At 41.5% G+C, this 14,586-nt stretch overlaps 1 protein-coding gene across 1 annotated transcript in view; it reads left to right on the forward strand.

Moving 5' to 3' along the window:
• The window catches only part of plcg2 (phospholipase C, gamma 2), a 36,715-nt gene that overhangs the window by 10,586 nt on the left and 11,543 nt on the right, over positions 1-14,586 (forward strand). The window contains exons 2-20 of the mRNA XM_084554429.1: positions 1,546-1,731; positions 3,638-3,787; positions 3,874-3,967; positions 4,879-4,926; positions 5,025-5,109; positions 5,235-5,315; positions 5,406-5,449; positions 5,530-5,602; positions 6,885-6,986; positions 7,080-7,198; positions 8,800-8,885; positions 9,486-9,603; positions 10,486-10,654; positions 10,737-10,832; positions 12,355-12,441; positions 12,537-12,706; positions 12,823-13,023; positions 13,718-13,840; positions 13,925-14,105. Coding sequence (XP_084410555.1) covers positions 1,548-1,731; positions 3,638-3,787; positions 3,874-3,967; positions 4,879-4,926; positions 5,025-5,109; positions 5,235-5,315; positions 5,406-5,449; positions 5,530-5,602; positions 6,885-6,986; positions 7,080-7,198; positions 8,800-8,885; positions 9,486-9,603; positions 10,486-10,654; positions 10,737-10,832; positions 12,355-12,441; positions 12,537-12,706; positions 12,823-13,023; positions 13,718-13,840; positions 13,925-14,105 — 2,211 coding nt within the window. The 5' untranslated portion in view covers positions 1,546-1,547. The remainder of the gene's footprint in view (positions 1-1,545; positions 1,732-3,637; positions 3,788-3,873; positions 3,968-4,878; positions 4,927-5,024; positions 5,110-5,234; positions 5,316-5,405; positions 5,450-5,529; positions 5,603-6,884; positions 6,987-7,079; positions 7,199-8,799; positions 8,886-9,485; positions 9,604-10,485; positions 10,655-10,736; positions 10,833-12,354; positions 12,442-12,536; positions 12,707-12,822; positions 13,024-13,717; positions 13,841-13,924; positions 14,106-14,586) is intronic.

The raw sequence follows: 14,586 nt of genomic DNA on the forward strand, positions 1-14,586 counted from the left end.
CATGTGTGCAGCTGTGGGAAAAACATAGAAATAAAAGTCACAGGATCCATAAAGGTGCCACAGGTCAATGAGAAGTGCAGCCCTTGTGGTTTGAGTTTGGTGCGTTCGGTTTTTGGTGATGAAACATCTTTTAGAAACACAAGAAGTCCAGATGTCCTTGTTCCAGTTTGTTTTTTGGGACATGACACGTGGAAAAGATCATCAGTTTGATTATTTTTTCAATTATTTGTCAAAATTCTGTTAAAACTCCAACTGGACACGTATCTTCTAGTAATGTTAGTCCACTACGGGCGGCGCCATCTTGTGAGTTTGGATCCAGAGTCTGATCAGTACGGTCTGAGGGCGGAGCCACGTGGAGCCTTGATATTGATGCTCCGCCCACACTTCCTCCAGACTCACTCATGTTTTAGTTTAATTAATACTACACTCTGCTCTACCTCCACCTGGTACAAGGACATGATGGATTATACACTGGACTTATTTTTCAATTTTGTTTTTACAACTCTCATGGCCCAGTGGGACCGCTTTACAGAGCGGTTGGCATGGCAACTGGTGGTCGCCATTTTGTCACATCCTGTTTCTATAGCGTCAAATAACTAAGTAACTAACTTGAACATTCATCAACATTATATTAACTACTTAAAATGACAGAAACCATCCTTGAAAAAAAAATATTAAATGTGTATTTTAGTGTTTTAGTTTGGCCCAAGTCCCGCCCACTAACATGGAGGGGGTGGAGCTTATGACCTATACTGCAGCCAGACACCAGGGGGAGCTCTACTTGATTTGGCTTCATTCTAGAAGAGCAGGTCCACCGTCTATCTTCACACTGCCTATGTGGTAGAGTCCGTTTCTGAATCTGAAGGATCTGGAGAATCAAGAAATCAGCTAAAGATGCCAGAGCAGTTCTATTGTACCAGAAGGTTTGTAACATGAGTTTGGCACTCTAGTGGCCATTGGAGGAACTGCAGAGCGAGGCTACCTGGTTTTAGGTTTGACTGGAACCAATGCAGCTTTGATGTGTTTCATTTCTGCTGCGTCAGATCTGGTCGAGTTGCTGCAGAGAATTTTTAGAAACAGATTAATCGACACCTGTGTCTCTGACTCATTGTGACAAGGCTCTGACTCATGGTTTTAGTCGAATTATAAAGTTCATCAGTTTTTTTCAGGTTGTGTAATTATGTCCTCTTCTTCTGCAGTGGTGCCCAGTGTAGCTCCACCTAGACATACGGGTCTAGTTGTTGTTGGGCCTCAACTGTAAAGCCTCTAAATTTGTAATCTCCCTTTAAGATGACACATTATGGACGACTTTCCTCTGACTAACAGCCAACTACATTAATGCAGCTGTTTTTATAAGATGAGCAGTAGTGGTGACTAATAAAATGACCTTTGTGTGTCATATGAGGGAGGTGCAAGGTTATCAACAAATGAAGCCTCAAACATCTCATATCGTTTAGAAATAAAACTCCAGTAGAACGAGTTGCATTGAAAGTATTTTGCTTTTCAAAGCGTCCTGCTCATCTTCCGACTCCCTCTCGCCCACAGAGATGGCTCGCTTTGGGCAGCAGGGCGAGATGACCGAGTACAAGAAGATTGTGATCAAGCGCGACCTGGAGATGGGCGTGGTCATGACGGTGTTCCGGCAGAAGGCGGAGCGTCTCACCGTGCAGGTCATCATGGAGACCCGGCAGGTGGCGTGGACGCGCACCGCCGACAAGACCGACGGCGTCTGTGAGTATCTTCAGCCTCATAATCCAACCTTAGACGCAGACACAACGATTCAGACGTGTGTTGGTTAACGATGCAGCACTGGGCGTCAGATTTAGTGCAGAACAGCTTTGTTCCTGGACAGTTCTGATGAGAACAGCTCTGCAGATAAAGATGAACCTGAGCCGACTGAGGAGGAGGAGAAGTTATCTTGTGTGTCATTCATGAATCAGATGGTTTAAAAGCAGAACCACAATGTGAAAGTAACAAAGCCCACAATGCGTAGCTCATGTTATAACCCCAGTAAGAATGGAATAAGAATATAACCGCTGCAAACTAGTTGAAATGTCTCAGATACTACGCCACACAATGAAAATCTATGTGAAGTAGTTTTGTAAAATGTTTCTTTATCTCAACGAAATAGGAACCGCTGTGACCGTCACCCTGTATAGACTGATGTCAGGCTTTGTAATGTGGTGAGACCTAATTATTTTGAGGCTTCACGCTACTGTTTAAATATCACCTCTGGGTGATTTAATATCGCATCATATCAGTAAGTGTGTTATAAACACTGGTGACAGACATGAAGGGTTTAGGGACGGCCCTGTTTTAAGTGACTTTTCATTTTTGTAAAGTCAAATGATCACATCGAGAAATTAAACAACTACAAAGAAACAAAAACCTACAGAAAAAAGAGCAGAATAAACACAAATAGATGCATAACAACCTCTAAAACATCTGCAAAGATAGAAAACTTTGCCTTAAAGAGACTTAAAATAACCATGAATAAACTAAATTAACTAGCAACTGACAAAACATGACTACAGCAAGACTCAAAATGAACAAAGAGACTCAAAATGAGCTCAGACTCTAAAGGCTCAAAGACACAAAACAACCTCAACATGACTGAAAACAACTTCAGGCATGAAACAACCTCAGACAGACGCAAAACAACCTCGAACAGACTCAACACTAGCTCAGAGACACTCAAAACAACCTCAAAGAAATTCAAAACAACCTCACAGGGAATTGAAACAACTTAGACGACAACTCAAAGAGGTGTGAAACAACCTCGAACACACTCAAAACAAGCTCAGAGAGACTGAAAACAACCTCAATTTAACCTCAAATAGACTGAAACCTAACGCAGGGACATAAAACAAGGTTAAAGACACAAAACTACCTCAAAAAACACAGAACAACCTCAAAGAGACTCAAAACAACTAAGACGGCAACTCAAAGAGGTGTGAAACAACTTCAAACACACTCAAAACAAGCTCAGAGGGACTGAAAACAACCTCAATTTAACCTCAAAGAGACTGAAACCTAACGCAGGGACATAAAATAAGGTTAAAGACACAAAACTTCCTCAAAAAACACACAACAACCTCAAAAAGACTCAAAACAACTAAGACGACAACTCAAAGAGGTGTAAAACAACCTCAAACACACTGAAAACAAGCTCAGAGAGATTGAAAACAACCTCAATTTAACCTCAAAGAGACTGAAACCTAACGCAGGGACATAAAACAAGGTTAAAGACACAAAACTACCTCAAAAAACACAGAACAATCTCAAAGAGACTCAAAACAACTAAGATGACAACTCAAAGAGGTGTGAAACAACCTCGAACACACTGAAAACAAGCTCAGAGAGATTGAAAACAACCTCAATTTAACCTCAAATAGACTGAAACCTAACGCAGGGACATTAAATAAGGTTAAAGACACAAAACTTCCTCAAAAAACACAGGACAACTCAAAGAGGTGTGAAACAACTTATAACACACTCAAAACAAGCTCAGAGAGACTGAAACCTGGAGAAAAATAAATAAACACTAATGTCACCACAAAGAATAATATAATAGCTGTGTATACTGTGTTTTCCACAGAGACAGTGAAATAAATAATACATGTTCTCTGTCTTCTAGTGGATCTGTTTGAGATCAGGGAGATCCGGCCGGGGAGGAACTCCAAGGACTTTGAGCGTTTTAAAGACGGGAAGGACAAGCACGACGAGAACACCTGCTTCACCATCTTCTACGGCTCACAGTTTGTTCTCAACACGCTCAGTCTGGGAGGTGAAGCCTTCACTTATTATTTGTTTAAGGTTTAAAGTTTAGGCCTGGCGTTCAGGATCAATAAATATGAGGAATTTATTTTCCAGCTGACTCTGCGGACGAGGCTCAGAAGTGGCTGATAGGACTAGAACTGCTGAGGGAGGAGACTCTGGCGGCGCCGACACCCGTTCTCATCGAGAGGTACGAACACACGGTTCTGTATTTATAGGAATGTAATTAACCCTTAACATAACTATAACTATCAACTACCAACTGTAAACTATAACCAGCTCAGCTAAGTGTCTAACCACAACTATAACCTAACTGTGACCTTTACCCTGAAACCAAGTCTGAACAAGTTTTAACCCTCAAAAAGTGTCAGGGATTAGTAATCCACAAGAAGAAGAAGAAGAAGAAGAAGGAGGAGGAGGAGAAAGAGGACAAGGAGGGAGGGGAGGAGGAGTAGAAGAAGAAGGATAAAAAGGACAAGGAGGAGAAGAGGAAGGAGGAGGAGAAGAACACGGATCAAGAACATGAGGAGGAAGAGGAGAAAGAGGAGGAGGATTACAAGAACAAAGAGGAAGAGGAGAAGAAGAAGAAGGGGGGAAATGAGGAGGAGTAGGAGAAGAAGAAAGAGGAGGACAAGTAGGACAAGGAGGAGAAGAAGAAGGAAGAGGAGGAGAGGGTGAGGGGAACGAGAAGGTTGAGAACAAGAACCTCTTGAGAAATAGGACAAGGAGAAGAAGAAGAAGGATGAAACGGAGAAGAACAAGGAGGAGGAAGAGGAGAAGAAGAAAAGAGAGGATAAGGAGGAGGAGGAAGAGAAAGAGGAGGAGGAGGAAGGGGAGGAGGAGTAGAAGAACAAGGAGGAAGAGGAGAAAGAGGAGGAGGATTGGAAGAAGAAGGAGATGTAGTAGCATGTCCTCCTCCTCCATGTCCTCCTCCAGTCCTGAATGAAGACGACTAAGATGTCTCCACATCTGGAGGAGACATGACTCCAGCTGTTAGGAGGGGTTACCATGGTTACCATCAGATCAGATCCTCATAGGGTCTGAATCCTTTCCTCCAGTAACTGATCTGATCCCTGACCTCTTGTGTTGTCGTCTCCACAGCTGGCTCAGGAAGCAGATGTACTCTGTGAACCAGACCAAGACGAACAGGTAGAGTATGTACGACTGTTAGAACCAGATCATTCAAGAACATGAGAGGGTTATGGATGAACACATGACGCTCACTGACTCTTTGTTTCCCTTCGCAGCATCTCCATGAAAGAGCTGAAGGCTCTGCTTCCTCTGCTCAACTACAAGGCGCCCAGCTCCCGAACCCTCAAAGACAAATTCCTGGTACTTCCTCTTCTCTCCACGTTTAGTCTGGATGAATAAATGAATGAATGAATGAATGAATGAATGAATCTTTCCGTAGCTGCTCCTGCCGTCTAAATCTCATTGTTCATGTTCTGCTTCAACAGGAGGTGGGAGGAAAGAAGGACCGTCTGGACTTTGAGCAGTTTCATAAGTTTTATAACCTGATCATGTTTGAACAGAATGAGGTTGGTCTGAGTTCATCACAGTAAACCATGTACATGTTATTTGGTTGGAATTATTTAGTTGTGATATATTTTTTTACGTTTTGAACTCAGATCCTGGACGAGTTCAAAAAGGAGTCGTGTGCTTTTATTCTGGGGTGAGTTCATCTGAACGTTGAATGAGTGAAGCTTGTGGAGACGGTTTGTCGGCAGCGTTTAACTTTTCCTTCCTCTGCAGTAACACGGATAAACCCGAGGCCTCGGCCGTTCTGCTGCACGACTTCCAGAGGTTTCTCATCTACGACCAACAGGTAAAAACAGGCGACAAGAGACTGAATATGGACGTGAAGGATACAGAAACTGTGTCGTGTCTCTTTGTAGTTGTTTTGTGCATCGTTGTGGATGTTTTATGTGTCTTTGCAGGTTCTTTGAGGTCATCTGGTGCCTCTGCTTTCATGTTTTCTGTCCCTTTTAAGACCACCTGTTGCCTCTTGAGTCTCTTTGTGGTTGTTTTACGTCTATTTGTAGTAGTTTTGCGTCTCTTTGTAGTCAGTCTGTGCCTAGTCGTAGTCGTTTGGTGTCTCTTCTTAGTTGTTGCTTAGTTGTTATGTCTCTTTCTTTATGTCTCTTTGTAGTTGTTTTGTTTCTCTTTGCTGAGGGTCTTTGCTTCTTTGAGACAGCTTTATGTGTGTTTGTAGTTGGTCTGTGCCTCTTTGTAGCAGTTTGCCTCTTTGTAGGTCTTTTGTATCTTTCTGTAGTTGGTCTGTGCCTATTCTGGTCTATCTTGTGTCTCTTCTTCTTTCTAGTCATTTTATGTCTCTTTGTAGTTGTTTTGTGTATCTTTGGGGTTGTTTTATGTATGTTTGTAGTTGCTTATCTCTTTTTAGCTGTTTTATGTCTCTTTGTGGTTGGTCTGTGCCTCTTTGTGCTCCTTTCATGTGTATGTTTGTAGTTGCTTTGCATCTTTGTGTAGTTGTGTGTCTTTTTATGGTGTTTTGTGTCTCTTTGTGGATGTTTCATGTCTGTATGTAGTAGTTTTGCGTCTTTTTGTTGTCAGTCCGTGCCTATTTGTGGTCATTTGTGTATTTCCTTATCTCTCTTTGTAGTTGTTTTGTTAATCTTTACTGAGGGTCTTTGCTTCTTTGTGGTTTTATGTGTCTTTGTAGCTGTTTGCGTCTCTTTTGAGTTGTATTTTTGTAGTTGTTTTGTGCGTTTTGTGGCCACTACTGTTTTGTGCAGTAGGTCTATTTCGTTGTGGTTGTATGGTGCCTCTTTGTGTCTCTCTGTTTGCTTGATGTCTCTTTGTAGTTGGTCCGTGCATGTTTGTTGTTGTTTTATGTGTCTTTGTAGTTGTTCATGTCTCTTTTAAGCTTTGTGTAGTTGTTTTGTGTAGTTGGTCTATTTCGCTGTAGCTGTTTGCTTGTCTCTTTGTAGCTGTGTTGAATTAATACCTAATTGTAAAATAAAAACATATGATTAAATTGAGTGTGAGCGAGGTCGTTTATGAATTATTGTCTCAGATTAGTATTGATCAAAGCATTCATTAGAACAAATACTCTCAGTAATTCCTCCTGGTTTTCTTTCATCCCTCAGGAGTCCTGGGCCAGTGACCTGAACAAGGTCAGAGAACTGATGACCACCTTCATAGACGACACCATGAGGAAAACTAACGACCCCGAATTCACCGTCAGCGAGGTATTCAATCATTTTGTTCGACCTCCAGGGTGTAAACGGTGTGCAGGTTGAGCTGAATGTTGAAAACCTGAAGTCTTTCTCTTCCTCGTCTAGTTCCTCGGCTTCCTGTTCTCCAAGGAGAATTCTATCTGGGACGAGAAGTTCTCAGAGATCGTAAACCTGGACATGAACAACCCTCTGTCCCATTACTGGATCAGCTCCTCCCACAACACGTCAGTCTGACTCCACACATCCTCATGAACTACACAGTTAATCATTGTTATACATGAAGTAGATCATAGTCGTGGGCTGAGACATCCTGTAGTTTGAGCCTCTTTGAAGCCGTTTGCGTCTTTTTGCAGTTGTGTTGTGTCACTGGTAGTTTTATGTTTCCTTAACGTTCTGTTGGTTGGTGCAGTTGTAGTTGTTTTGCATCTCTTTGTAGTTATTCTCTGTCTCTTGGTTGTACTTCCACATCTCTTTGTAGTTAGTTTGCATCTACTTATAGTTGACATGTGGTAGCTGGTTTCTGTCTGTGGTTGCTCTCGGTCTTTTGTAGATTTGTGTCTCTTTGTAGTCGTTTTGCATCTCTGTGTAGTTATTCTTTGTCTCTTTATAGTTGTTTTACAAGTATGGTTGTTCTGTGTAGTTTTGTTGTGTCTCTTTTTTGGTCTTTTTGTCTCCTGGCAGTCGTTTTGCATCTGTTTGTAGTAGTTCTCTGTCTGCTTGTAGTTTTTTTTGTCTTATAAAAGTTGGCTTGTGTCTCTTGGCTGTTGTTTTGCATCCCTTTGTACTTATTCTTTGTCCTCTGTGTCTCTTCGTAGCGGTTTCATGTCTCTTTGTAGCCCCTTTGTATCACTTTGCTGTGTCCCTTTGTCTCTTTGTAGTAGTTGCATCTTTCTTTGTAGTTGCCTTGTGTCTCCATGTAGTTGGCCAGTGGTTCTTTGTGGTTGTTATTTTCTGTCTGGGGTTATTCTGCGTCTCTTGGCGATTGTTTTGCATCTCTTTGTAGTTATTCCTTGTCTCTTTGTAGTAGCTCTCTGTCTTTTAGACGTTGGCTTGTGTCTCTATGCAGTGGTTTCATGTCACTTTGTAGTCCCTTTGCATCACTTTGTAATGACTCGTAGTAGCTTTTGTTGTACTTCATTTTTTTGTCTCGTAGAAGTTGGCTTATTTCTATTTGTAGTTCTTTGTCTCTGACTAATAATAATTATTATTATTGGTCTTGTTGTAGTTTTGTGTCTCTTTCTAGTTGTTGTATGTCTTTTTGTGGTAGTTGTGTTATAAGGGTGGTTGTTCTGTGTCTTGTTGTAGTTGCGTTGTGCCTCTTTCTTTGGTCATGCATCTCTTCTTAGCTGCTCTCTCTCTATTTGTAGTTGTTTTTTTGTATTATATTTTGTATTATATTTTTTTTTAAAATCTTTATTCCAGACACAATAAGCGGTTTTATCTTTTAAAAGTTGGCTTGTGTCTCTTTGTTGTTCGTCTTTGTCGTGTTGTAGTTCTTCTGTGTGTCTTTGTAGTCTGTTTGCATCTCTTTGTAGTCATTCTTTGTGTCTTTGTTGGAGTTCAGTGTCTATTTGTGGTTTCGTGACAAAACTTAATAGAAATACAGATAAATTCAGTTTAATGATAATAATGATTGACCCAGGCAGTACATTATATGACCTAGAGGTAAATAATAAACTACTACCTGGTTATATGAGGTCAGTTATTCATTAACACAAAAAAAGCTATTAGTCACATATTACAAACTTTTTAGTTTCTGCTCATCTACAATCACCTAATAGAAGATAATCCAGCATGTCTCCTCCTGTCTCCTGTTGTCCAACAGTTACCTGACAGGTGACCAGCTTCGCAGTGAGTCGTCCACCGAGGCCTACGTCCGCTGTCTGCGTCTGGGATGCCGCTGCGTTGAACGTCAGTATGAAGCTGCTTGGATCATGAATGAGTTATTTTATATCTATAACATCTTCATATCACCGACCTCCTTTCTGCAGACGCTGTTTTGCTGTCACAGCCGAATTTTATTATTTCTTTTATAACGTCTCATGTCAACATCACAGCATCATGATTAATGGGCTGAACTAAAGAAAACATTTGCGTTGCTGATTTTCTTGTTGGTTGCCACACTTCCTGTTCACACCTGTCCAGTATATCACGTATCAGGTCTAATAATTCAGATGTGTATGACATAGATCTTAGTTTGGGTTGATGACAGAGTGGTTTCACTCTTAAAGGAGTGTAGAAGCTGGCGACCACACTCCTTACTACTAAAAACAGTTACCAACCATTCTGTCGTAGAGCATCACGTATGCTCTAGTTAGATCTCTAGCCTAGTGTCCTGGATTGTGGCACCTGGTGCCTGGTCTGAGGCTGAGGCTGGTAATAATAAGGTCTCCATAGTAAACTGACTGTAGTTCACACATTCATTGACACTGATTGAAAAGCCGTTCGTAAGCTTTGGTTTCCTCGTTAAAACCCGTGTTAATCATGTGTCTTTGGTGTGGTGTTGAGCAGTGGACTGCTGGGAGGGCCCCGGGGAGCCAATCATCTACCACGGCTGGACCAGGACCACCAAGATCAAGTTTGAGGATGTGGTCAAAGCCATAAACGAACACGCATTCGTCACCTCAGAGTAAGAATAACAACAAAGCTCTGTCAGTGTCTGTGGTGTCTCCTCCGCCATCACACCTGGTTTATTATTAGATCTAAATAAAACAACATTATACCCACGCACAATTATATAAGCATGAAGTCTGCTTTACAAGGATTACAAGACAATGGGTCATCAGGACAGGCTGTAGTAAAGAGGTCCATGTGGCTCTGTGGTTGTTTCATGTCTCTTTAACGTAGCCTTGAACATTAAACCCAAAAAATTGGGTATATATACAATATCTGAACTCTGAGGGTCTTTGTAGTCTTTAAGTCTTTGCATTTTAGGCTTGTTGTGTCATAACTCTGATTATTGTTTAAAGCTATTAGCATGTCTTTATGACGAGTCTTTGATTTAACGTCAGTGTTTAGGTTTATTTATCATATTTTTTATTTCATTTGAGACGCTCGTCAACATTTTATTGTCGTCTCCTTTCGTCCTGCAGAAGAATGTTTTCAACGTCTTCATTTTATTGCGTTAGACATCTTGTCTTAAATTAAACCTTAATGACAGCTAATGTCCCAGTTTTCCATCTCTTTGTGGTTATTTTTTGTGTTTTTGTAGTTCTCTGTCTCTTTTGTGGTAGTTTGTGTCATAATCCTGATTCTTTTTTCTCCTTTAAGGTAATTTTGTGTATTTCTGTAGCTTGGTGTCTCTTCGTAGTCATTTTTCCATCTCTTTGTTGACTTTAAAAGTCTTTGTGGTTTTAATCTATTTTAACATCAGTATTGTTGTCTCTTTTTTTTTCCTGCAGAAATTGTTTTTGCCATTTTCATTTCATGGTATTAGATTAGAGCGACGTCTTAAACCGTAAAGCCACCCACAGTCCTATTTTCTTCTCAAACCCATCTCGCTGTGTCTCAGGTTCCCGGTGATCCTGTCCATCGAGGAGCATTGCCCGTTAGAGCAGCAGCGTCAGATGGCTCGTATCTTCAGAGACGTGTTTGGAGACAAACTGCTGGCTGATCCCGTGGAGCAGATGGCCGAGCAGCTGCCCTCGCCCACTCAGCTGAAGGGAAAGATCATACTGAAGGTAGCGTACTCAAGCTGGACCGGTTTATCGCTGTGAGGTGACGGTGGGTCCTGGGTCCTGATGGATCTTCTCCTCGTTGCAGCACAAGAAGCTCAGTGTGGAGGGAGGAGGGACCAGCAAGGACTTCAGGAAGGGCCAGAAACAGGGAGACCTGGAGATCTGGGACCCTGTGGACCAGGTACTGTCAGAGCCAGAGACCGGTGTGAAGTTTAACAGCTGTATAAACTGTAGAACCGTCATTTTATGGTATTAAACACTGATTATCATTAACCTGTTGCAGCTTCAAGTTTAATCTTTAAAGGAACAGTATGTAAGATTGTGGCCAAAACTGGTACTGCAATCACTTTCTAAATACTGTAGAACGGTGTATCCCCTCCAACCTCCCCCCTGACTCGAGGTTGCCAGGTTACTGAGGTAACATTAGGCTACTCACTACGTCTCAATTACGTTTCACATTGCCATAATCGATGTGCTAATGTTGTTTTCCTCGGCGTTTCAGCATAATGACAGAGAAACGGGCTCATAATGCATTGCTAATGTTAGCAATGACGACTCGCCGTTTTTATTTCCCAAACAATTCCTTACCTTTTCAATTCGATGACCCACCTCCTCTGTATGCGCTAACGTAACGTTACTTTGCACGAACATGCATAACTTTGTTTGACTGTCGTGAATATTTTAAATGTCCATTTACATTATGTACAAGTAAGTTAGCCAGGAGAAAATTAGCAACGTTGGCGTCTGTCTTCAAATTCTTCTCCGTTTTCAGCCGTCTCCATCTTTCAAAGGCATCTCGTATACAAATCCTTGTTTATTTCGGACTTTGTCACGACGTAGTTCGGATTCATAACGAGGTCTTTTAGGTTTCGTAACGTTATAATATATACATATACATGTTTTATCCGACACGTTCGTAGCTGCAGCTGTGGTAACTAGAGCAGAGCTGGCAACCCGGAAGACGAAACTCTACTGACTTCGTGATTGGTAGATAGGTGGAGGGTGGCGCCTCAGACCAAAACACAACATGACAACAATAACATCAGTTGAGGGCTGCAACTCTCACTTTTAAATGACAATATCCTGGCCGGACCACTGTTGTCAGTGATATAAGTATTTGAAATGAACATGATTTCTTCATGACTAGTGACATATCAGGGCCATTTTATGATTAATTGAAATACATTTCTTACATACTGTTCCTTTAATTTAACATATTGAATTCAAATGGTGTCGTCAAATAAAAATCACAAAGATTTCACTGGAGTTTCTGATTCTCTGTTAGCCTATGCTAGTTAGCATTTAGCATCACTAGTTTTTTCTCCATTGTGATGAATTTCACCTGCTGCAACGTTATTGTAATAGAACAGACCGACATTCTTGACATGTTTTTTTTATAATTATAATATTCAGGAAAAGATGTTTAGCTTAGCTTCAGGTGCAGCTGTCCCAGCTAGCTAGCTAGCTAGCTAGGTGTTATTAGCCTGAATGCTTTCACAGGATCATGTCATGAGTCCTAAATGAATATAGTGTTACAGCAGACACTTACCAAACCAAAAACCACAGGGCTAGGTAGATAACAGTGAATACTCCTTGGGCCCCGGGGTCTTTGCCCAGTAGACCTGTTCAGTAACACACTCTGCAAGCAGCCCGTCTTCACATGAAAACACACACACATGTAAACTTGTATTTCTCTTCATCAGAGATGGAACAAGCACTACTGTGTGATCTCTGACGACAAGCTGTACTACGCAGAGGAGTACGAGGAGGAGGACGAGGATCCCAAGAAGGTAGGAGGGAATGTAAATCACGAGTCCAGCACTGATCCAGGACCTCAAGGTTATCAAGAAACAAACTGATAAAGGTGCTTAATGTGGTTTCTCAGTACCAGGACCTGCACAGTTCAGAGCCCTGGTTTCACGGCCACATGAAGGAGGGACGGCAGATGGCCGAGCGACTCATCCACAATTACTGTGCAGAGACCGGAGGAAGAGAAGGAACCTTCTTGGTCCGACAGAGCGACACCTACGTCAAAGACTGCACCCTCTCCTTCTGGTACAGCGCCCCGGTTATAAACCATGTTCTGCTTTAAGTCCTGAAAGTCAAACAAAGTTAACCCAATATTACATATCAATGCTCAGACACTGATTTAGATTCGGTGTGTGTTTCAGGCGCGGTTCGAGAGTCCAGCACTGTCGCATTCGCTCCGGATCAGAGGGCGGCCACAACTTCTTGTACCTGACGCCCAACCTGCACTTCCCCAGCGTCTACACCCTGATCCAGCACTACAGAGAATACCCGCTGTGCTGCCAGGACTTCGAGCTGCGCCTCACGGATGCCGTACCAAAACCAGACCCACATCTGCAAGAAGGGTTTGTTACCTCCACATGAAACCTTTACCCTCTCTCTTATAGGAGGATGTTAACAACTCACCTCAACACCTGGTCTTAATCTAAATGTGTCTCCACATGCGTCCCCAGCCAGCACTTGAGCTCTGATCTCAGTTTGTGTGTCTGTAAATCAGCAGCGCCATCATGTGGTCAGTAGAATATTGTACCAGCTGCTGTCTCTAATGGATCTCTACCTACCGCTGGATCAGAACCATCAACAGCTGCTGGTTGACTTGGAGACATGATCCAGATGTTGGAACAAGATGGAAAGACTCTCACATGTTAAGATCTGATTTATTTAAGGAAGGAAAGGAAGGAAGGAAAGCTAAGAGAAGGAAGGAAGGATAAAAGAGAGGGAAGGAAGGAAAGAAAGAAAGTTAAAAGAAGGTAGGAAGGAAGGAATGCAGAGAGGAAGTGAGGATGGAAAGAGAAGGAAGGAAAGAAAGAAAGTTTAAAGAAGGAAGTAATGAAGGAAGGAAGGGACAGAGCTCAGATTAGAAGTGAATCCTTCTTCCATCCTCAGATTAACCAGGTCTCTGATCTGTTTCTTTCTCCTTCAGTTTAATTATCAGCTCTAATTCTCTCGTCACTAATGATCAGACGTCTCTTTCATCACCAGCATCATGTCCAGTAGTTTAGAGGCAGCCCTGATGAACCTGTCTGTGTCTGTGTCCAGGTGGTTCTACAGTAACCTTAGCAGAGGTCAGGCTGAGGATTACCTGCTGAGGATCCCCAGAGACGGAGCGTTCCTCATCCGCCAGAGAGAAGGAGAACAGGACTCGTTCGCCATCACATTCAGGTTCAGCAGCAAAATAAAAATCTGAATGTTTTATTTTAAGGTGATGAAGTGTTCTGAGGGTAAATGTTTGTGTTAATCCCTCAGAGGTGACGGGAAGGTGAAGCACTGCCGGATCCAGAAGGAGGGCAGCGTGTACCTGCTGGGCACCACCACTGAGTTTGAGAGTCTGGTGGAGCTGGTCAACTACTTCAGGAAGAAGCCGCTGTATCGCAAGATCAAGCTCCGCTACCCGGTCACACCTGAGCTGGTCGACCGCTTCATCACGGTGGGTTCCTGAAGCACAGAACCCTCCAGAGAGAACCCACAAACAGAAAGACGTACAGGACCGGGTCAGAACAGGCAGGAAAGAAATAAAATAAAAATATAGAAGAGACAAGAGAAAATCTGTCTAGTTCAGGAAACCCATTAAAAAATAAAAATAAAAATAAAAATAAAAATAAAAATAAAAATAAAAATAAAAATAAAATAACAAAAATAATACATTAAAATAATAATAAATAAATATATACACAAATAAAATCTTTTCAATTATCACTTTGTTTACAGAAAAAAAAATCTTAGAAATTCCATTTGTTTATCACTCTCAATATTTTTTATAGAATAGATTATATAAAATATGTATATATAAAATTTAAAAAATGTACTTCTCAGTATTTAAAATAAAGAATAAATTATATATAAAAAATATATATAATATATATAAAATAAAAAAAATGTAATTCTCAATATTTTTTAAAGAATAAATT

The sequence above is a fragment of the Chelon labrosus genome, assembly GCF_963514085.1.
Source record: "Chelon labrosus genome assembly, chromosome: 11".
Taxonomy (NCBI): Eukaryota; Metazoa; Chordata; class Actinopteri; order Mugiliformes; family Mugilidae; genus Chelon; species Chelon labrosus.